Source organism: Mchenga conophoros, linkage group LG11 (genome assembly GCF_057382185.1).
Source record: "Mchenga conophoros isolate Kocher_MC1m ecotype Shallow Benthic linkage group LG11, M_conophoros_male_GT1.1, whole genome shotgun sequence".
NCBI lineage: Eukaryota > Metazoa > Chordata > Actinopteri > Cichliformes > Cichlidae > Mchenga > Mchenga conophoros.
In genome coordinates this window covers 13870845-13893678 of record NC_140536.1, presented here as the reverse complement: position 1 = coordinate 13893678, position 22834 = coordinate 13870845, and the positions used below count along the sequence as shown (strand labels likewise).

The following is a 22834-nucleotide window of genomic DNA, read 5'->3' as shown; positions in this document are numbered from 1 at the left end:
CTCTGTCGCCACCTAGCGGAAATATGCAAACATAAGGGATCTGCCTGATTTGACTTCAAAGTACAGGTATTCTGACAAACCATCCTCCTTTGGCAAAACGTCCTACCGTAAGTTGTTTATGCACATTTCTGCTGTCACAGAGTAATTCCACCACAAATTTAACTAGGTATGACGGTTTGCCACTTATGTTTGCCCATCACAGTATGCTTGTAGCTCATATTCATAAAGCCAGGACGGTTTACCACTTCATTTTACCTGTTAAAGTATGTTTGTAGGTCACATTCACAAAGGTAAGACGGTTCGCCACTTAAATTCGTGTTGTGCGCATACGCAGAAACAACGGGTAGGATGGTTTGTCAGGTAGGATGGATTCCCAGAACACCTGCTTCAGTTAATCTTAGCTGCCCTTCTTATTACATGTTATTAATTCAGGAACGTTTATGCCATGGTATGTTTCGATAATAAAACAAGTAATAATACATCAGCCTATTACCATGTAGTGGAGGTCAAAGCGTTTGACAAAGTTGTTCCCGCTCGACTCCGGGGCAGTGGGTGAACAGAATCAAACACACCCAGCAGCAAAGTCATGTGGCTGGTCATGAGGAAGTAAATAGGGAAGAGGAGCTGCAAGGAGGTAAGTACCTTTCTCCAGCAGTGTTGGGGTTTTTAAACGGTACACTCTCGACTCAGACGTCAAAATGTAAAAGGGTAATCACTCACGTGGTGTTTGGACCTGTGCACGCGCTCGTGTGTCATCTTCAGCGTAAGATTTAATGAAAATAGTTAGCAGGTAGGCTACATGCTAACGTTAGCTCAGTGATAACTTATAGTTACAGGTTACAATCATATACTAACTTCGGTTCTGTTTTTGGTCTGTCTCTAAGAAACAGGAACATTGGAAAACCTTATGGTTTTTAGGTTTTACAAACGCAGACACGTCAAGATTGAAATGTGAGAAAATGATGCTTATGAATGATAATAACATCTCCTCGTCGCAGTCAATTGTTGTAATAATGATGCCAATAGATTGTAATAAGCTCTTTCTGTTGTCTGTGCGACAAATATCCTGCAGCTTCAGAAAGGCCTCAGAGAGCCTGCGTGCTGTTTTAAGTTCACTTTTTTCACTTTTCCTTTGTCTCTCAGGTGTAGCTACAGTATTTGCTGCAATAAAGCTTATTACACTATCTTCCTCCTCCTCCTCGTCTTCCTCGTCCTCCTGTATCCATTATGGTGGACTTCCTGGCAGACAACAACCTGTGCGGCCAGGCTATCCTCAGGATAGTTTCCAGAGGAAATGCCATCATTGCTGAGCTCCTGCGCCTCTCTGACTTCATCCCTGCAGTTTTTAGACTCAAGGACAAAAGTGACCAGCAGAAATACGGAGACATTATCTGTGACTTTAGCTACTTCAAGGTATGAACTACATCAGAAATTCAAAAGATCCTTTCATTAGCTTGGACCACTTCCTCATTGAGATTTGGCAGGATTTATAGTAGGTGGTAGGTGGAGTAAACATGAATTAGGGAAAGCCTCAGAGCGGATTGGCATTAGCTCTTGGGCCAGGCATGATCAAAAAATGTATGAAAAAGGATAATCTGATTGTAAAGTGTATTTTAATTCTGCAGCTGTTCACCACTAACAAAACATGTACTGGTAGAAAGAGGGGAGTTTCACAGGGTTGCCGGTAGGTAGCACACAGTAGTGGCTGCAGTGACTCCAGAGATTGTATGGATATATGCCATGTGTCCGGAGGGGGACACATTGACTGTTTGTGAACATTGTCAACTTTGTATGTAAAACTTTATATTTAGCCATGTATTTGACTTTACTTTTTTACTTATTTTGATTTTACTTTGGCTTTACATTTTGAATTACTTTATTTTTATTAAGGGGAGTGTATGAGATGTAGTTCTGCTCCTGAAATTCACATAAATGATCTCCAATTACTCTGTGGTGTAAAGTTTACCGTGCTTGTACTGAGAAAGCTGCAAGAGCTTATCCAAGTCTCTATTTGAGGAAACTACACACACAAAGGATACTCAGTTTTGCAGTAGTCAGCACAATGAAATATTCAATTGATGTGACTGGGATAAATACATACACCCTAATGGTTTTGACATTTAGCTGTAAGTCTTCCTAAAAAGCAAAAGATAATAAAAGCAGTATTATTGCTTTAGTTTCAGCTGTCTTTCGGCATCGTTTGGATTTGCTTTGCATTGTCACACAATGTTGCTTCCTGTTCAGGGTCCTGAGTATTATGAAGGAAAGCTGGAAGCCAAACCGGAGCTTCAGGACTTGGATGAAGAGTTTAGAGAGAACAACATCGAGATTCTGTCAAGGTTCTATCTGGCTTTTGAGAGCGTCCACAAATACATAGTGGATCTTAACAGGTATAATGAGATGGAATTATTGGAATTAATTATGTCTTAATCAAATAAAAACTAAAACCACAGTGCTTGACCGTGAGGAACACTGTTTTCTGTTTAACCACATGCTAAATAGCCCTGTTTTAAAAGATGTCGATGAGCTATTTTTTCCCTCTCTTAAGATATTTGGATGACCTACATGAGGGTGTTTATATTCAGCAGACCTTGGAGACTGTGCTTCTAAATGAGGATGGGAAACAGCTCCTAGTAAGTAACACAAATGCAAATTCATTTTAATTTTGTAACATTACAAAACAAGTCTGCATTACATGCAGGCTTACATCTTTAAATATCTGTTCCTGAGAATTAGTCGCCCGTGTCAGATGAATGTGCATGCTTAACCCTCAAAACAACACATCAAAACAAAACGAAACAGCACTCCAGGAACTGATTGGTCATGTTTTCTCTTCTCCCAGTGTGAAGCTCTCTACCTGTATGGAGTCATGCTGCTGGTTATTGACCAAAAAATTGAAGGAGAAGTCAGAGAGAGGATGCTTGTTTCCTATTATAGATACAGGTGCGCTTGTGACTCACATCCCCACACATCCACATGACACTCTCTTTGTGACTCACTTGCTCAGTGCACTCCAATCACCTGTTAGCCAGTGAGCTTGCTTCCAGTGAGGGTGAGTCATTTACTTGACTCACCAAAAGGTTAACTCCTGTGTCAGTTCAAGCTGACACAAAAGTGTACACTACACACAGAGGGATGCTGTTTACCCATAAATAACATTCCAGTTGTATTTCACGGCTATTAATAATTCTTCTTCTTTATATTATTACTTTTTTGGGGGTTATACTGGCACCAACAATCCATTCTTCTATTTGGAAAAACACGTTTTTTTCTTCAGTGCTGCCCGTTCCTCGGGCGACTCCAACCTGGATGACATCTGTAAGCTCCTGCGTAGCACCGGCTACTCCAGCCAGCCTGGAGCCAAACGACCAGCCAACTACCCGGAGAGCTACTTCCAGAGAGTTCCCATCAGTGCCACTTTTACTAGCATGGTCATTGGGAGGCTGCGCTCGGACGACATCTACAACCAAGTGAGAAACATTTGGTCCAAAATCTCTTTGTGGTTAAACTAAATAACAGATCTTGTCCCACAATGTTTCCCTCATTACAAATTTTTAAGACGTTTTCCTCCTCTCCTCCAGGTTTCTGCGTATCCTCTACCAGAACATCGCAGCACAGCACTGGCTAACCAGGCGGCCATGCTCTACGTCTGCCTCTTCTTCAGCCCCTCCATACTGCACACCCAGCAGGCAAAGATGCGGGAGATAGTGGACAAATACTTTCCTGATAATTGGGTGAGGCACTTGTTAAGTCTTTTCCATTTGCAGTAGATCTGAATATAAACATCTTTATAAAAGGTTATGTCATTTATTTTTAAATGTGTGCCATGTTTTTGCTCAGTTTTTTTTAAATGTTGAGCATATTTTTCTGAAGTGTAGTCTCTCTGCAGGTTATCAGTATTTACATGGGGATCACAGTGAACCTGGTGGAAGCCTGGGAACCATACAAAGCTGCCAAGACTGCGCTCAACTACACCCTGGACTCTGCTAACATCAAAGAGCAGGTATTAAAAAATACATTAGCTTCAATGTTAGAGAGACCTCAGATTCTTTCATTTACAGTCCTGCAGTGTGCTTATTTGTTCTGTGCGGGTAGTGATGACAGCGTGCACAGAATTTGTAACAGCACACAATGTAAACAGAAACAAATTTCAGGAAGCCATTCATAAACTTTTTCCGGAAAGCTCATTTCAAATATGGGGATGCCTGTAGAGCTGTACGCTGTAAGAGTCATTAAAAAGTCCTTTCTCTCTCTCTCTCTCTCTCTCTCTCTCTCTCTCTCTCTCTCTCTCACACTCACACACACACACACACACACACACACACACACACACACACACACACACACACACACACACACACGGCAGGAGGAGCTAACTGAATAATCCACATTTAGTCTTTCACCTGCAGACCAGGCCATTCTCACTAATGACCACTAGTGGGAGTGAATGTATGAATAATTGACTGCCCCGAATGAAAGATGGTGCACTGTATACAAGAGCCATGTTTTTTTTCACCGTACGTGTAGGCTACTCGGTATGCAGCCAGCATGGAAAGCCTGAGGCCTCAGGTGCAGCAGCTGCTAAAGGAAGGTTTCCTCAGGGAGGAAATTATCTTGGACAACATCCCAAAACTGCTCAACTGTCTGAGAGACTGCAATGTTGCTATTCGCTGGCTGATGTTGCACTCTGCAGAGTCAGGTGAGATACTGCGGTTTCTTTTTTCCTCATTTACATTGGTGTAAGCACTTGTGTTGCATTTACAGTCCTGTGAAAAACAAAGTAAACCCCATAATTCAGCTTGTAAAAAAAACTTTTAACATCAACAACTTGAAGTCATTTTTCTGTATGACACTGTGGAGGACTTTTTGGCCCACTCTTCTTTACAGTGTTGCTTCAGATCAGAGCATATCTCTTTTAAATGCCACAGCATTTCAATCAGGTCAAGGTCTGGATCTTCACTGGCCATCGCAGCACCTTGATTCTTTTCCTTTTCAGTTATTCTGAAAATACACACGCCAAACTAACCGCTTAGTTATTTTTAACTTCCTCTGAGCATTCCACAGTCTGACCTGTAGGGTGATGCTGGCACGTCCACTTCTGGGAAGATTGTGGTATTCTCTTAGCACACACCTGAATGCTCCAGACCCGAAAATTGCCAAAACGTCAGCTTTTATAGAGGTGCTGACACTTGCTAATGATGAGTTAATCAAGTGCATTTGATTTAGCAGCACCTGGCTGCCACTTCGCTCCTATGGGAGCAGTAAGGGTATTCTGAAAACGATTTTACACATGACTGTAAATGTGTAAAGTCAAGGATGAGTCTGAAATGAACTCTGAAATCTGATCCTTAATTTTAATTTACCTGTATTGAAATGACACTGTTCGTAGAGTAAATGTCCAATGAAGTCCAAACATTTATAAGGGTGATGTTGGTGAAAATAGTGTATTGATTTGTGATCAGTCATCCTCTGTCTCATAGCCTATGACCCAAACAACAAGCGCCTTCGTCAGATCAAAGACCAAGTACTTAATGACTCCAAGTACAAACCTAAGATCCTTTTCCAGCTGCTGCTCGACACAGCTCAGTTTGAGTTCACACTTAAAGAGGTGAGAGTCTTTCATCAGTGTTACATAATATAAATGATCACAGGGAAAAAAGTGAAAAATGTTAAAGACAAAAGTGTAGCATTTCTTTAAAGTGATCTTTTCTCTTTTTTAAAGAGTAAAAATGGAAAATGAGTTCCTTTATAATTTCAAAGTGATCTGTCCAGCTGTAGTCCTCGTTAGGTGTGTCCGCCTGGTTGCCTGTTAGCCTACTGTCAGGTAGCATATGGCTAGCCTGTGTGTCATTTGGAGGGGACACAAATGTAATGTTCTAATTACGCATCTCATCTGACTAATCCTCCCTCATCAGCTTAGCATCTGCGCTATTCCTCTTCCAGATGTTCAAGCAGATGCTGTCAGAGAAGCAGATCAAATGGGAGAGCTACAAGAAGGAGGGATCAGAGAGAATGACTGAGCTGGCTGAAGTCTTCTCTGGTGTCAAACCTCTTACCAGGGTGGAGAAAAATGGTGAGTTGGACTGTGAGAATGGATAAGGTGAAGACTTACACACAGCGTTGAAAAGTAGTTCTGACTATGGGAGCCTCGGGCATGCAGCTTGGATTATTTCAGTGTTGGGACATGAAATCTTAAAAGATTTTAAGCTTGAAGGCGTTCAGAGGAAAATGTTGAGGCAGGGAAACAAGATGGAAAAAATGCATTAAAGGTACACACGCAGGGAGCGGCGGATTAAATTTACATCTGTCATACTTACCTCGAGCGTAACTGCCGCTTGTGAAATACTTTGGTAACATTTTGTATCTGCTTCAATGACACACTTTTACTGTCCTTGGCAGAGAACTTACAGGCCTGGTTCAGGGAAATCTCAAAGCAGATTGAGTCTTTGAACTATGAGGACTCCACGGCTGCTGGGAGGAAGACGGTCCAGCTTATACAGGCTCTTGTAGAGGTGAGCATGATAATTATATTTCAGCATGGCTTTACATTTTTGGATTAGCACAGTGTAAGGTAACAATGGTGCTAATACTATGTTTTGATTGCCTTAACTTCATGCATAGAAAACAAGCAAATCCAAGTACAATGTTTCAGAATGGCGGAAAAATTAAGAGATGATTTTTTTTACTGCTATTAAATGCATGTAAATAGAAAGACAGAGGATTATGTAATAGGAATATTGTGTTGGCACAGTGGCATCATTTTCTGCTCTGTCCTGCCAACATATATTAAAAATACTGAACTGGAACTAATAGAATTTGGCAGCAAAGCTTGGAACATGTTTATATAAAGCTGCTGATAATTGCAAGAAATGTAATCAATACCAATACAAAATTATTATTACTATTTTAAAAAAATATTGAAAGGAAAGCTGTCAGGCTGTGCCTATAAAACCTTCTCCTTTTGGACTTCAGGTCCAGGAGTTCCACCAGCTGGAGTCCAACCTGCAAGTTTGTCAGTTCTTGGCTGACACCAGGAAGTTCCTGCACCAGATGATCCGCACAATCAATATCAAAGAAGAAGTCCTTATTACCATGCAAATAGTTGGAGATCTGTCCTATGCGTGGCAGATTATTGACAGGTATTTACTTCTTTGTTTACTTAATAAACAAAATAAGGCCAGTGTAAAGTAGTTAGTTTAACTAGTGTCATATATAGACACAGTATCTCTTAATTTTGTCATCAGGTTAGTGAATCTTAGTGGAGCACAGTCACTGTGCTCGTCACTTGGTTTGCAAAACACAGCAGCAACTCATTCTGCTTACCTTTCTAAACTGCAAACCATCACAAAACCACCACAGAACACTGCAAGTGTTTTGGCTTTGATTTATTTCACTTGTGTTTTTGGTTTGTCTGTGTTGATGAATTCGTCTTTTTTTCCTGACTTGTGCTTTATTTTACAGCTTTACATCCATTATGCAGGAGAGCATCAGAGTCAACCCATCCATGGTTACCAAACTGAGAGCTACATTTCTGAAGGTGAGGGTCTATTTATGTCTAGAAGTGGGACAAAATATGCCGATTACAATACATCCCACTGCTTCCTCTTGCAATATGACTGTCGACTCGGTGCTAAACAGTGTTATTGTCAAACAGTTTGACTTTTCAGATTCACTGCTTCTTGACTTACTGTAGTAGCACTCATTATTTAGCATATTAGAGCTACTTTCCCCCTTCAGTTGCACCAATATCTTCATGCATCACAGATAAATGTCTTGCGAAATGTATGAGTATTGCAGATTCACTGTGGTAGCATTTCATGAACAAATTTATACGTCCAGCATATACACAGTCGTTTTTGGACTCGCCTATTCTTAATGCAGCTGTTTACACCGATCACGTAACTTTGCTGAACGAATTTGCAACATTCATTTTTTCGAATCAAGCTGAACTTTTCAGATTTTTTAGATCCAAATAAACAAATGTGACTAATCTAGCCACTGCATTTGTCAATGAGTGTGATGTTGCTCTAAACACGCAACGGTGCTGAATATACAAATTTAAAAATTAATACTTTTTTGCCTCAAAATCTCAGTTTCTTCCTTTTCTTGTTTAGAAACATCAGGAACTTCCTTATGATTTATGTCAACTTCATTTTTTGTTCTGTGTATTTTTTAAGGACAAATTTTCCGCTAAAACCTAAACATTACACAAGTATGCATCCAAAAAATTTGGAAATTCGTGTCACTTTTTTGCAGTCTGCTCACGTGGACCATCATCTCGATATGGAGAAATGTTACCTGTGATTTAAAAATCATTTTTTCTGTATGTGTGTGTGTGACCAGCTGGCGTCTGCATTGGATCTTCCATTGCTGCGTATCAACCAGGCCAACAGTGCTGACCTGCTGAGTGTTTCTCAGTTCTACTCTGGAGAGTTGGTGTCCTATGTGAGAAAGGTAGTGTATGATGTCATTTTTTCTGCTTCTCTTTCCTCTTACAAAAGCTTTTGCTTTGAAATGTTTTGGTCTAATATTCTCCTAGCGTGTAGTCTTGTTATTTTAACAAATGAGCTCTGCATGCTGCAAACTGTTTGTCAGTATCAGTGCTGTAGCAGCTGCAGGAATGATGAATTTTTGAAAAACCAACTGTTTGGCAAATGTACCCAAAAAGAAGTGCTTAGTGCATCTGTACCTTGACGTTGTGGTAACTTCTTAGCTATAACTTTATGCTGGAAGATTTTTTCCTTCTGGCTGTACTCGAGATCCTTGATCTAATGGATATACAATAAACAGTCCTTTTTTTTAATCTTCTTGCTTCCAGGTGCTGCAAATTATCCCAGAGAGCATGTTCACTTCGCTGGCCAAAATAATCAAGCTTCAGATCCACGACATTATGGAGGTGCCCACACGGCTGGATAAGGACAAGCTAAAGGACTACGCCCAACTGACGGCTCGCTATGAAGTGAGACAAACTGATGTGTATGAAACTGTCTCCTTCCCCTTGAGTGTTGATCAGAATGTCACTGACGTAAAGAAAGGGGGAAAAAATATCTTCGGATGTTGTATAAAATAAAATAATAAAAAAATAGATAAGAGAGCTCATTTTGTTCTGTTTTGATCTCGCCTCATCAGCTGTATGGGAGTCGGAGGCAATCATGCTAACATTTTTCAATCTGCTCACAGCTTTTGATGTGAAATACAAATTGGAAAAGGAGGCGTGATATGGAAACAGATTGTGCCAGCAGACTTAGCTGAATTGGATTAATTAGAGTGTGAAGTACTGAAGTTACTTTTTAATTTTTTTTCAGTCATATTTGGAATTGCAGTCCAGTGCCTTGAAATTAAAATAAGATCATTGTAGAGTGAGACTTTTTTTGTTTTTTAGACTGAAAATCAAACAAAACATTGGCTTTTATATAAATGATTGATATCAATATTATTCATATATATTATATTTTTGCATGCCTAAACATCGTTCTGCTCTGTGTCTTTGCAGGTGGCAAAACTAACTCATGACATATCTATTTTCACCGAGGGCATTTTAATGATGAAGACTACTCTCGTTGGGATCATCAAGGTAAATGCAGTGATTAAGGTTTCTGAACTTTAAGAACAAAGATTTCTGTCTTTCAGAAGATTAATACAATCCTGCTGAGGGATTTGGTGCAGCACAGGTTTGCTTTATTAACACACTGTGATGTTTAAGGTGGATCCTAAGCAGCTTCTGGAGGATGGCATCAGGAAGGAGCTGGTGAAGAGGGTGGCTTATGCACTGCACAAAGGCTTAATATTCAATCCAAAGGCAAAGGTGAGACGCTACACCTGTTGTATGTTATGGATTATTAATCGTCAAATAAAGTTTGTGATATATTTGCTCTATGTTGACCAGTTTCCATGTTAAGTTTCCCAATGATATTGAAGGATTAACAGCAGTGAAATAAAATAATAGAGAAAAAATACTGAATTCTTTCAGCCCAGTGAACTGATGCCCAAGTTAAAGGAGATGGGCGCCACCATGGATGGCTTCTACAGGTCGTTTGAATACATCCAGGACTACGTCAGCATTTATGGCCTTAAAATCTGGCAGGAGGAAGTGTCCCGCATCGTCAACTATAATGTGGAACAGGAGTGCAACAGTTTTCTCAGAACCAAGGTCGAACTTCACACGCTTTCTCCTTTTCCCTGAGTAGTGCACTGAGAGCAGTTTGTCCCTGACTGATAGATTTTCTTATCTATCAGTCAGGGGCGCGTTCTAGTTGTTTGGCTGTTTCTCAGTAATAGCAGTTGGCTGATTGGCTTGTTTCTTGCTTCTCTTCAGATCCAGGACTGGCAGAGCGTGCACCAGTCCACCCACATTCCTATTCCCAAGTTTCCCTCTGTGGACGAGTCTGCCACTTTCATCGGTCGTCTCTGCAGAGAAATCCTCCGAATCACTGATCCCAAGTATGTCTCCACAGACATAACAGTGGAAGTGAAATAAGAGTTAGCGAAATTAGCAGAATAACTGAGTTTATATCTGAGGATGGAGGAGAAAAAATCTTTGGTTATGCAGTTTATTGATGGTGGAATAAACTGATTCTTTCTATAGGGTGACGTGTTATATTGACCAGATGAATACCTGGTATGACCTGAAGAGCCACCAGGAGGTGACTAACAACAGATTGTTCTCTGAGATCCAGAACACCCTTGGTACATTTGGCCTTAATGGACTGGACCGACTGCTCTGCTTCATGATTGTCAGGGAACTTCAGGTATTTACCCCAATATTTACCTCAGCATCCCCCCACTCCCCCCCAAAAAAGATGCCATTCAGGTCAGCAAAGATCAATCCCTGAAATCATGTCAATGTTGGTAGTATCTTTAGTGCGTTTAGTATGGCTCCCAGATTGTAGTAATGTGTGTGTTTGTCTCATCAGAACTTCCTGACAATACTTCAGAAGACCATCCTGAAGGACAAAGCTGTGGTGGAGGTCTTCAGAACATTGCAAGGTGCCGTCAGCCCAGTCCAAGGCATTGTGGGTAGGTATTCACTTAGAGAATCTATAACCTGCCTTTTCTTGTACAGATCTAATTATTGTTTTTGTTGCTGTAGCTAATGCCAGCAAAGTCTACAGCAGTGCTGTGGCCAAATCCCAGAAGATCTGGGGTACATATCTGGAAGCCATCATGAAGGTACTGCTCCATGTTCCCACGTTAGTGAATAGAAAATAAAAGTAAAAAAAGAAAATCCCTTTTTTTTGGTCTTTATTGTCACAATTTTCTGATGAAGAGATTAAAATAATTTTGAATGCATGTGTTTATTGAAGGTTGGTCAGATGCAGATTCTCAGACAGCAGATCGCTAATGAGCTTAACTACTCCTGCAAGTTTGACTCCAAACACTTGGCGGCTGCACTGGAAAACCTCAACAAGTCTGTATATTCTTACCATAATGGCACTGAATTGTTTTTATGTTTTCTTTACTTACCCCCCAAGTGCTACTCTGTGTTAATGACTTTCATGATGGATGCTCCTGCTAATTGCATCATGTCTGTTTTAGTCTCACACTGTTCTTTTATGCTGACTCTGATTATGTTCTTGCCAGGTCTCTGCTGGCAGACATTGAGGCCCATTACCAGGACCCATCCCTGCCTTATCCTAAAGAGGACAACACTCTTTTGTACGATATCACTGCCTACCTGGAGGCTGCTGGCATTCACAATCCTCTCAACAAGGTTTGAACAGAAGGGGCATCTCTTCCCACATAATCAGTTAGCCTTGTTCTGATTTCACCTGAATCGAAATGAGTCTTTTCAATGACGACCACAAAATGCAAGCTGTTTTTTGCTTTCTTTGGCTATACATTAGCAGATGTTCGTGTTCAGACTCTTTTTGTTCTACTTATGCTTCACACAGATCTACATCACTACAAAGCGCCTCCCGTACTTCCCCATCATCAACTTCCTCTTTATTATTGCTCAGCTGCCTAAACTTCAGTACAACAAAAACCAAGGTGATTTTCCCCCCATTAGTTCACTGTAACCTGTTTGAAGTTGATAAGAGATCAGGTTATACAGTTTTGAGTACAATGGGTACCCTGCCGCCTCTTCACTTAGTTCAGTTGCAGCAGACTTTATTATTTTTCAGAAAGCGGCATTAAATCTTATGGATTTGTTTTTCCCCACATTTTTCTGCTAACGCACAGTCCCTGAATGTCTCTGAATGTGGTTGTAATTTGATGTTTTGTGTTATGGCAGGAATGACCTGCAGGAAAGCAACAGACCCGGTCGACTGGCCTCCACTGGTGCTCGGCTTGCTCACCCTGCTCAAGCAGTTCCACTCCAGATACACACAACAGTTCCTGGCTCTCATTGGTCAATTCATCCGCTCAATCATGGAGCAGTGCACAAGGTAGCAAAACAGACTTCACAACTTCAGAAAGATTTCTAAAATAAGATTCGAAATCAAATATTCTGTGTGGTAGGTTTCCTTGGTGATGATTGTGGATCGTGTTACCGGACATAAAATGTATCTGGTTATAGCCTCATGAAATCATATTAAAGCTTCCGTTTGATCCTGTTATAGTCAGAAAATCCCTGACATGCCTTCTGATGTGGTGGGAGCTCTGATGTTCCTTGAAGACTACGTGAAGTACACAAAACTGTCACGTAAGGTAGGTGCAACTTTCCCTATATTATTTGTGTTAGTGTTAGAAAATATTTTAAGAGGTTGTAAATGATAAGAGTAGACAAAGTTGACAGTACCCAGGGGTAGTAGTAGAGCTGAAATGGTGAAACATCAATATGCTTAGGAGCATTATTATTGGACAGCCAGATTTAATAACCATCAGCTATGGGAAAAGATTTTAAAATACTATTTTTTGCATCTGTACTCTACTATATTTGTGTGACAGTAACATGTGTTTCCTTGTGTTTTCTGTATTTTTAAGGTGGCGGAAGCTCATGTGCCCTGTTATATTTTTGATGAGTTCAGAACAATACTGTGAAGATATGGATGAAGATTTTCATTTAAAGATTCGGGTTTTTTGCCGAATGTTTTTTCACTGCAGACATTTTGTCTCAATGTAGTGACTGCACAGGTGTTACTAATAATTAACAACTGATTTGTTAGGTTTAAGTGCTCCAGCAAGCGTGACCACATGTATTAATACTATTTTATTATTATTCACTGTGCCTATTCTACAGTGATATGTCAAATGTGGGGCCTATTGATTTGTTTACTTACATTTCATTCTGCTAACTATCAGTGTCTTGCGCTTACAGATTGTAAATTAAAAGAACATTAAAATGCAAATAAATCACTCTTACACCTTTATGTACTAAGATTCTGTGCCATTTATAAATCAAATGGATTAATAAATACGATTCTTTCTATTAAAAAGGCAGTTTTGTTTCCTTCCGTTTAAACATATTTTGTTAAAGCTTTTACCTTGAAAAACCATACCCGGAAGTTAGAAGTTAGCTTCTGTTGTGGCTCCGTTTTAGCGGGTGATTTGTGTGCGTTTGTATAGCATCCACAGTTTCTATAGTTTATTTACGTTTCACTTGTTGTTTTTATACTAAAAGCGTTTTTGAAACAGATTGTACTTGACGTTCATGTAGGTGTCGGTCATTTTGCCGGCAGAACTAGATACCTGTTAGCAAGCTAGGCTAACGTTAACGTTAAAAGCACGTTAAATTTAGCTCTGGTTTGTAGTCCCAAAGTAATAAAGGTAGCTTTCACAATGTCTCTGAGCGCTGTTCACGGAACTCTGTCGAGTCTGAAATCCTGTCAGGCTGATATCGGGACAGGTATGGACATTGTGACAGACGTGGCTATGGACCTGGCGGAAGCTCAGGGTAAATATTAAAGGTTTTCTCATCGTACTGCTCACCACCTCCATCTGTAATCTCTACATTAATTATTCGCTTACCAGATATATTTTCACGTCTATAATTAATGTTTTTATGTGCTTTAGATTTGTTTTTAAGGTTTATAACTAATTTTGGAGCGTACATTTATAGTACTATGCAAAAGACTTGCATCACGTTAATATTAAAAAAAAGAAGGCACCTACCTCAAGGAACCCAGTGTCATGTCTACATATATTAAATAACTTAGCAAAGACCTGATTTTAAGTTGTATAATTAGGCACTTTGTGTTTTTGCGACAGGCTGCTAGTAACATTTTTTTTTTTAGTTGAATCTATGAAGAATGCCAAAGATAACACAATTGGACAGACATTACATAGGATTTTTGCACAAACAAGGTGATTCCCAAAGATCTGATAGTTGTTTGTGTGCGTGTGTGTGTGTTATGGTGTGACTGCTTAAGTGATTACTTCTTTGGTGTGCACTTATGTTAAAGATGACGAGACGAACCCGGGCATCAAAGAGATGGAGGCCATGATTCTGGAGTGTGCCAAGCTGGACAGGGAGATTAACTACTTTGTTGATGTGGTGCAACAAGTTACAGCTGAGGTGAGAGCAGCCTGAAGGTTTCCTTGCATTAGGCGACTGAGATAATGGATATTACAACAGTGTGCTTAAACCCTGTTCATTGTAGGGAAAGTTTTGATGCACCATTTGACTGTTCTGCTGCATAGTGTAGACCCATCAGGTGATGCCTAGTTGACTCAAGAGGAACATGTCGTTGAAATGCTAACAAGAATTAAAAAACAAACAAACAGCAAAATGCAACACTTGTGCAGGAAATAAGGCAAGAAGTGGAATGCTGAAATATTATTGTCTTTAAATAATCAGTGCATTCTTAATGCTGCTTTTTCTGCATAAAGTCAGAGCTGCACATTAGAGCTCTTAAATGTGACACAGTTATAAACATTATGACTAATAATGAAGTCAACATAAAAGTCAGTTTAGCAACATTTTTTCAGCACTTGAATATTTTCAGTGATAATGGGGAATAGAGCAGAAAGTGTCCCATGGGATCACAACACACACAGATTGTTCAGCTGCATCTGATTCTGTCATTACTAACATACAGCTCAGCAGGTTAGATCACATCGTCAGGAATGGCTGAACATAATCTTGTGCAGAGTGCAGCATACGTCACCATGGTGACGTAACCGATGACGTGGAAAACTCTTAACACTATGTTCAGAAGAAGACGCAAACCTCGGGCATTTGTGAAGCATTTCTGAATTAAATACAAAATGTAGATTATTGCAAATTATATAACAAATTTCAATCATTGTAGGTTGCCACGCAGCAGCCGGAGGCCATGTTCAGCCTGTCTGCCAAAGTGAAGGAGCAGTTCACAGAGAGAATAGCCCAACTCTCTGACGCTGACCTGCACACTCACCAGAAAGTAATGGCTTTCAAGGAAAGTGTCAAAAACTCTTTCAAACAAGGTAAGGCCTGTGGAGAGACGGAGGAGATTTACTTGAATTAGACTCACCGCAGTGCATTCAGGACTTCTAATGGACTTTGATAATAGCAGTGCTATCTGAGGACTTCTTGCTGAGCAGAGAGATCTTGGGATGTGGCTTTCTTGTTTAGGATAATTAGCTTTATTTTAAAACACGCAGCTTCCTTTGTTTACTGTTGAATGATTGTTTCGCTGTCACCCTGTGGCTGTTATTTTCTGCTTTTTAACTCTTACTAATTACAGCTATGCCGGCCTCATATAGTGCCATGCTTTTGTGAGTCTCTGTAGACATTATAGGCTACATTATGCTAAGTATGTTATTTTCACGAGCTGACTTAAAATGAAAATGTCTGATAAAAGAGCCAAATGTGATAACCCACTTTGAAGCATGAACTTTGCGAGCCGAGGTGATCATTGCAGTGTGTTCTGTGAGGGCTTAGCCCATTATTATTCACTGAATTAGTATTACTTCATGTTCCTGTTAAGGGATACATTTTGAGGATTCAGTTCTGCTTGCTTAAAGGCTGAAATATAAATATGTTGAATAGCATAATCCTATGGAGGAGTTTACAAAGGCCACATATAGAGAGCAGTTTCTAATACTTTGGGCTCAAGTTAGCCTTTGAGTTCTTCAGTAGTTGTAGATGTGCCAGGACAACAACTGTAGATATGAAATTTATGTGCAGACTAAAAAAAAAGAAGAAGATGAGTTTGTTTTGTTTTGTGTTTGTTTGGGAGTGTTGTGTATAAAGTTTTGTGTGTGCAGTAAATATTGGTGGATGGTGGTATGTGCCATCAAATTGAGTCATTTTTACTCTGAGTGGACAAATGGAAGCAAACCGCATGTGCATTGTTTGTTTTTAGCTAACCAGGAGTCAGCAGAGAGCATGGAGGAGCTCGATGAGGACATCGCTGTGACACAGAGTCAAGTCAACTTTACCTGCCCGCTCACACAGGTAGATTACTGATTAGATTTGTAGATTACAGGTAGATTAATCCAGTGTGTTTTCATGCCTCTGTCTTTGCCTCAGAGGTGTTATGTTTTCATTGTGCCCATCTATGTGTCGGGGTATTCCTTGAGTTTAGGCACAGACATTAATTTGGACTAAAGGTTGAGCTCATTAGAGTTTGCATGGTCACAATCCAAAACATTTGGGGGCTAATTATGACAAAATTTCACACCAGTCCCAGGATTATTACAATATTGGTGTTTTTCATTTGGCTCAGGCTAAAACATCTTAGGTGGGTGCCAAAATGTGTCTACGCAGAAAAAAAACAAAACCAAAATCCTGACTGTAAGATGATGTTCCTGCAAAATGCATCATTCTGATCTCGCTTGCTTGCTTGTTCAAACTGCTTTTTCAACAAAACACAGGTAACTTGAAATGTATTCTTTTGTGCCTCTGTTCAAGGTGGAAATGGTGAACCCGGTAAAGAACAAGAAGTGTAACCACCACTATGATGAAGCAGCAATCATAAACCTGATCAAAACAAAACAAAGCCAGAAAAAGAAATGCCGGTAAGACACTGCATCTCTGAGGACCGTTAAAAAGTGGAGTCAGGTTTTCTAGCAGTAAATAACACTGCAGGCTGGTGTGGGACCAGCAGGCTGCCTTAATTTACATTGCCTTTATTATGCTGCTTTGATGTTGGAGTCAAATTAAATGTGGCTGATCCTGCAGGAACACTGATAAAATCCCAGCAGCAGTGTTGCTGAAAAATAAACTTGCCTATTGTCTTGGGTCCTGACTGTGGTCACTGCACACACTGCAGCAGTATGTTTTCCTTGTTGAGATTAGGTTTATGCTTGAAGAAATGGTGTTGTACCTGCAGTAAATGGCATTTCATCACATTTACTGCTTTAGCAGCCTCGAAGTTCCCACCGTTCAAGTCATCCAGTTTATCACAGCATGTGTAACGTCAGGGGACTCCTCAGTGTAGAATGCAGACATTATAATAAGAACACAAAAGATGGAAGTCTGGTTGCTGATAGGCAATCAGAATCAAACTGCGAGCACTGGCACAGGAAATAATAAAGCAAGTTTAGGCAGATGTGTAACGACTTAACAGTTACTCAGCAATGAACGGGGCAAAGCTAATATGAAACTGATGCACAGAAAGCTTTTTTTTGAGCTGTTCTGCAACTGTTTGTGTGTGTTTAAATGTCTGAAGCAAGTTAAGGTTCTCTGTGTCTCTGCTCCGTAGCTGTCCTGTGGTGGGCTGTGGAAATGCAGATGTGAAAGATTCTGACCTCATTCCTGACCAGATGCTGAGGAGAAGGATCCAGAGCTACAAGAGGCAGAACAACCGGACTTAATAATGAACATTTCTATGGAAATAATCAATAGTTAAAGAAATACATTTTCCGGTAACAATTTTGTACACTGAGAATCTAGAATGTTTATATTGCCATCTACGCTTTTATATAAAATGCCATTCTTTTTTTGTACCTTGTAATTTTTGCTGCTCCGTTGAATCTGGATGACATGTTATAATATTTCATCTGGAGAACTTTCATTGAGTGTAAATAAATAGTAAGATAATTACATGTTTAGTATTTTCACAGTCTGTGGTGGCTACTTCAAGAGTCTATCTGATGCAGTAAATCTACTGAACCACGTGAGGGCAGTGTTTGCTTAAAGTCAGTGCAGAAATATATAAAGGTGCATAAAGGTGCTTCAGGGTTTTGAGAATCTCCTAATTTCTCAGCTTCACCTACATCTAGGGTTACTGGCCAACATGGCAACTGTAGATCCAAGAAAGGATGATCTTTTACTTAAAATAAAATCCTTCAAAAATGGGCTCAGTGAATGAGCCATAAACAAACAGTTCTTTTACATTGGTGGGAATGCACTTATGTGATTAAGCCTGCTCTCGCTCCTTGTGAAGGGTCTTTGTTTCAAAAGAAGAAACAAACAAAGGCTGCGTTGAGATGAAACTAGGTGAAGCTAATCTTTTAATAGCCTTGCATCAGGAATAAAAAATAAATAATCTGTAATTGCCCTCTCTCTACAGTGAGTGCGTCAAACAGCACTAAGAACATTTCAGTGAAGCTATTAACTGGCAATAAATGACTGGCTAGTGTTGACTCATTCATTTCTCCACTCTACTTCATTTTGAATTGCCATTCTGCAAATCTAATCTTGTTTACTACACAACACGTGAAGTCACTGGTAATTCCCCCCCCCACCACCACCACCACCACCCCCACACACACAGAACGCAGTTTACTTTGAGCAAAGTGCACACATGAACACACTTCAGCGTTCACCACATCACAGGAAGGAGCCATCGAGCTGTTTCCTTTGTGAGGATGTAGAAGCGTAAATATCCTCGGGAATCACAATAACCGTATATGGACACACAGTGCTGAGAAAAATGAACAATTTCTCACAGATTTCTTATTTCTGGTTCCTGTTTGATCTGGAATTCACATTCATCTCTGGCCTCAAAAAGCTCCAGGAAGTAGGTGTAATGGATGGCTGAAACACTGTAAGCCTGGATATAAGGCCTGTCCAAGCAGGATTTTTACCTTTTGGCAGGAAATGAACATATTATCACTTCTTGGCACACGAGTCTTGGCCCGAGCAGCGCTTGAGCTGATTGGAAAGACGGGGCAGAGAACAACGGGCCTCCAATGAGACTCGCATTTTAAAATTCTCCTCTGACACAAGTTTCTTGTTTTCCTTGCCAAGTCCAGGAGTGGCCTGGTTCTGTGCGCTGTTGACACACAGGCTTGGCAAGAAAACAACATTCTCTAAGGTTACCCACATGACCCACCCACCACCTTCTCTAAAGTGAAACAATTTCTGTACAGCATTAGGCTGCTGAAGACTACTGGGAGCAGAAGAAAAACCTAAACAATTGTGTGGCTCCTGTTTTTATGTAAATCCTCCCTGAATGGTGCTCCTTCATTAGGATTCCTGTGCTGTTACTTGGAAACTTGATCTCAATGAAGTGCATTTCACTTTTTCCACATCCAAGCCTCACTGAGCTCAAAAAAAGATTGGCAGGTGAGATGTCAAAATCCAGTGTTTTGTTTTTGTCCTCTGAGTAAACACATAAAAAAAACCCATCCAATTCTATAAAATTCATTTGGATGTGACTGCATAATGTTAGTTTTTGCTTTCCTACAATGACACAACCTGAATTTAAATAGAAACCTGTTAATAAAATATGAATGCGTCACCTTGGTTTTGCAGCATGTCTGAGTTAAACAAGTCAAAGTTGTCTGTAGGGATGAAAAACTGTCAGTTCCCATGAAGTTCCCACTAAATGGGAATTTTTGATGACACTTTTGTTATTTCCTGTTTTGTTGTTTGTTGTGATTTAAAACTCCATTACAAAAAACCTAGCGCCATAACTTTTTCTTACCCTCAAATATAATAATATATAATTCCATTTTAAGGACCTGCTAGTGGACATATTGCGTAATCCCCTCTCGTCTTTCATATTGTTAACATAGTTATGGCCTTTATTATCGACATTTATCAAATTTCAGAGCTTTTGGGATCCCGGCGTCAGTTTAAAATATTAACGTATCCATTTCTAATGTTCTGCTGATTTTGACTGAAGACTGAACACGCAATGAGGCATAAAAGGCGTACTGTCGCTTTAAATGACAACACCTCCCAGCAGTCGTTGGATCCTAGGCGAGTTTCGCTGCAAAGAAGAAAAAAAAAGAAGAAGAAAAGAAACAGCCCACAGTGGTTCATGCTTCAGTCTATACAACAGAGCAAAGCACAGCGCAACAGCTTACCATACAGGAAGGAGAGCAGGTGCCAGCGCAGTCTAAACTACTCATTATTTTACTGATGAGACAACAGGAGCGAGTGAGACAGCAGCTGCTGACTGGAGCTGACCTGCAGGTGAGTGTCTGCTGCCCCGCGAGCTCACGTTCAAAAATAAAGAAGAAAATCAGTAAGTGTAGAGTAGCTACAACTGAGACAGGCTGACGCGACAGGAGCAATGTAGGTGATAGGATACAACACTGAGGTGACAGGAAAAGTAAAAACTGCAGCAATAAGAATAGTTGTGTTGGGATTGTTACGTGGAAACTGTGAGCCAACAGGTGAGTCAGGTCACACCTGTTAGGACTAAGCGTCACAGTTTGACTTGAAGAAATGCCTTTAATATCTAAATTCAACCCCTTAAACACATCCGTCTTGTGTGTTTCCACATAGATCGACGCAGTTGGTGTTCAATTGGAGAAAATCTGCTGGACATGGATTATTGGTGCCCTTCTTCGCCGCTTTGGATTTAGTTAGTCCCTGCAACCTTTGTTTTTTACGTGTAGTTCCCGGGGACGCCAAGAACAGGTGGATCCTGTTTCTGTGTCAGGCTCAAACCGGCTACCGCTGACCGTTCACCTTTATGGGGAATCAGGTGGAGAAACTAACGCATCTAAATTACGCGGAGGTGCCAACGTCGGACCCAAATGGGTTCGACCCGGAAGACGACGGACCGCGGATTGGCGTGTCTTATATTTTTTCCAACGACGACGACGACGACCAGGACGACAATTTTGATCACTTTCCAGCGGACAAACGCCAGGTAAACCATGAAGAGAAGCCCTTTGACCCCCGGGACGAGCTGGAGTGCGCGATCTATTATCGAGAAGAGTGCGTCTTCGAAAGAAAAACCGGAGCCGCGACTCACTCCGCGGAAAGTCTTCTGAACAAGTGCAGACCGGGAGACCTGCTGGAGTTCGTGGCCACTGGACAGTATCCACACTGGGCTGTTTACGTCGGGGACTTTCAGGTGGTTCATTTGCACCGGGCTGAAATCAAGAACAACTTTCTCACCGATGTGAGCCAGGGCAAACAAGGCCGGATAGTGAACAGCCTCTACAGGTACCGCGCGCTCCCGCCAGAGGTGATTGTGCGCAACGCGCTGGACCACGTTGGGTCAAGAGACAGGGAGCTGTACTGGAGAAATTCTGAGTGTTTTGCAGCCTGGTGTCGCTTTGGCAAACGGGAATTTAAAATCGGAGGGGAGATCAGGATTGGGAAGCAGCCGTACAGGTTAAAACTGCTGTTTTCTGAGAAGAAAAGTCACGTCCTGGAATTTCAAAGCCTGGAAGACGTGATTATGGAAAAGAGGAGGAACGATCAGATTGGTAAAGGTGCCGTGATGCAAGAGTTGGCCAACCATTTGAATACAACACATGAACTCAAAGAGGAGAATTTTGTTAACTGACACTGGATGCACTGGTCATCTGGAGAGGATTTGAGGTTCCACGGTGATGTTCCATGCTCCATTTAAGCGCTTAACCCATGAGGTCACGTAAACGTGTACACTGTGCCAACAAATGTGCATATTCAGAGGGAGTTTATGGTGCATCATGAAAATATTTTTCACCCAGAGGAATTTGTGAATTCCAACTAAAATGCTTTAGCAATGATCAGCGGGGTTAAAGCGACATTTCCATACCTTAATTTGCATTGAAAACAAATAAAAATGAACACACCCCAGTGGCAGATATCCCTCCCTCTTATAAGAAAATGAGAGTTCAGTCTCTACCCCAGGTTAAGCAACCTGTTATGGCGGATACAATTTGCATTGGAGCTTCACCTGCAGTCTAATCAGTCGGGAATGAAGTTAGAATTTAACTGCCCTTAATTATTTTTCTAATCCAGCAATGCTTTGCAGAGAGGAGCAAAAAACTGTCCTTTTAGTCCTGACTGACAAGAGTGCTCAAGCTGCTTGCTCCTGTACAACTCAGGTGTTGGAGACCAACCCACAGAGTGGAAGAGAGAGACGGTTACTCAACGTTATGGTGTTTCAAGCTGGTGGATTGCCTTCTGTTGCTTTATATCCAATCATCACACAGCTTTACCTTCTCTTGGACTTCTTTGTGGACACTGTTGACAGCTATGGGCACTTTTATTAATTCACCTGTTACAACAGTTTATTTTTTGAAGCAGAAAGATGTTTGTATGAAGGATTATGGAAATAAATATATATATATTTGAAGAGTAAAGGGTTTTCTTTTTAGCGAACGGTTGGCCTTTAAATGTTTTCTGAGAGCATTGGTACAGTGCTAATCGATAGTTTCAAACCACCAGCCTCAAGAGAGGCCGCTCTATATCCTGCATCCTGAACACCGGCCTTGTCTTTTGCACTGCGCTTGGCAATTGGAGAGCAGCTACACCCCAAACAATTCAATCCCAGCTCGCAGTTGGAAGAGCCACAGTCATACCTGTTCATCTGCTGCTTTTTGGTTTGTGGTTGCGTGCAGGAAAGTGCAGGCTACCCACACAGTTAAAGCTGCCAGTTTTGATCTAAATATTTTCCTCCGAGCAGCAGCTCCCTGAAACTACTTAAACATCTGCTTTGTTAGGCTGTGTCAAGATGAGTTCCAACTGTGCTGGACATTTTTGCTTTGTTTACACCTCTACTTACTGAAGATAAGACTTTTTTTTTTTTTCCTTGAAATTTACCCAAAGGCTAAAAATGTTTCACATCCATAT

The 22834-nt window shown here is 40.7% G+C and overlaps 3 protein-coding genes across 4 annotated transcripts; all 3 read left to right on the top strand.

The window, feature by feature from the left end:
• Positions 1-557: 557 nt before the first annotated feature.
• washc5 (WASH complex subunit 5) lies at positions 558-13376 on the top strand. The gene is made up of 29 exons (XM_085291039.1): positions 558-634; positions 1144-1413; positions 2245-2390; positions 2549-2633; positions 2843-2943; positions 3278-3470; positions 3582-3734; positions 3890-4003; positions 4528-4699; positions 5481-5608; positions 5944-6073; positions 6400-6512; positions 6973-7139; positions 7462-7537; positions 8344-8454; positions 8819-8959; positions 9494-9574; positions 9704-9805; positions 9971-10150; positions 10316-10440; positions 10586-10748; positions 10914-11016; positions 11090-11169; positions 11304-11407; positions 11581-11710; positions 11892-11988; positions 12233-12386; positions 12561-12648; positions 12925-13376. The coding sequence occupies exons 2-29, from the start codon at positions 1228-1230 to the stop codon at positions 12979-12981; spliced, it is 3480 nt and encodes a 1159-aa protein (XP_085147165.1). The 5' UTR covers positions 558-634; positions 1144-1227; the 3' UTR covers positions 12982-13376.
• Positions 13377-13447: 71 nt separating this feature from the next.
• nsmce2 (NSE2 SUMO ligase component of SMC5/6 complex) lies at positions 13448-18446 on the top strand. Its single transcript, XM_085291040.1, has 6 exons — positions 13448-13834; positions 14343-14455; positions 15192-15345; positions 16227-16318; positions 16775-16881; positions 17568-18446. The coding sequence occupies exons 1-6, from the start codon at positions 13720-13722 to the stop codon at positions 17677-17679; spliced, it is 693 nt and encodes a 230-aa protein (XP_085147166.1). The 5' UTR covers positions 13448-13719; the 3' UTR covers positions 17680-18446.
• Positions 18447-19990: 1544 nt separating this feature from the next.
• lratd2b (LRAT domain containing 2b) lies at positions 19991-22344 on the top strand. Of its 2 annotated transcripts, none has more exons than XM_085291035.1 (2): positions 19991-20230; positions 20546-22344. In XM_085291035.1, exon 2 carries the CDS (start codon positions 20736-20738, stop codon positions 21558-21560), a length of 825 nt encoding a protein of 274 aa, XP_085147161.1. In that variant the 5' UTR covers positions 19991-20230; positions 20546-20735; the 3' UTR covers positions 21561-22344. The 2 variants fall into 2 exon arrangements, with proteins under 2 accessions (XP_085147161.1, XP_085147162.1); XM_085291036.1 differs by lacking the exon at positions 19991-20230 and adding an exon at positions 20287-20433.
• The last annotated feature ends 490 nt before the right edge of the window (positions 22345-22834 follow it).

Bases quoted from the DNA above. Each gene is read 5' to 3' on its own strand.
- nsmce2 (XM_085291040.1), top strand. From the start codon at position 13,720: ATGTCTCTGAGCGCTGTTCACGGAACTCTGTCGAGTCTGAAATCCTGT. The intron at 14,456-15,191 runs GTGAGAGCAGCC...CAATCATTGTAG, and splicing joins TGCAACAAGTTACAGCTGAG to GTTGCCACGCAGCAGCCGGA. The intron at 16,882-17,567 runs GTAAGACACTGC...TCTGCTCCGTAG, and splicing joins AGCCAGAAAAAGAAATGCCG to CTGTCCTGTGGTGGGCTGTG.
- lratd2b (XM_085291035.1), top strand. From the start codon at position 20,736: ATGGGGAATCAGGTGGAGAAACTAACGCATCTAAATTACGCGGAGGTG.
- washc5 (XM_085291039.1), top strand. From the start codon at position 1,228: ATGGTGGACTTCCTGGCAGACAACAACCTGTGCGGCCAGGCTATCCTC. The intron at 11,017-11,089 runs GTAGGTATTCAC...TTGTTGCTGTAG, and splicing joins CCCAGTCCAAGGCATTGTGG to CTAATGCCAGCAAAGTCTAC. The intron at 11,170-11,303 runs GTACTGCTCCAT...TGTTTATTGAAG, and splicing joins ATCTGGAAGCCATCATGAAG to GTTGGTCAGATGCAGATTCT.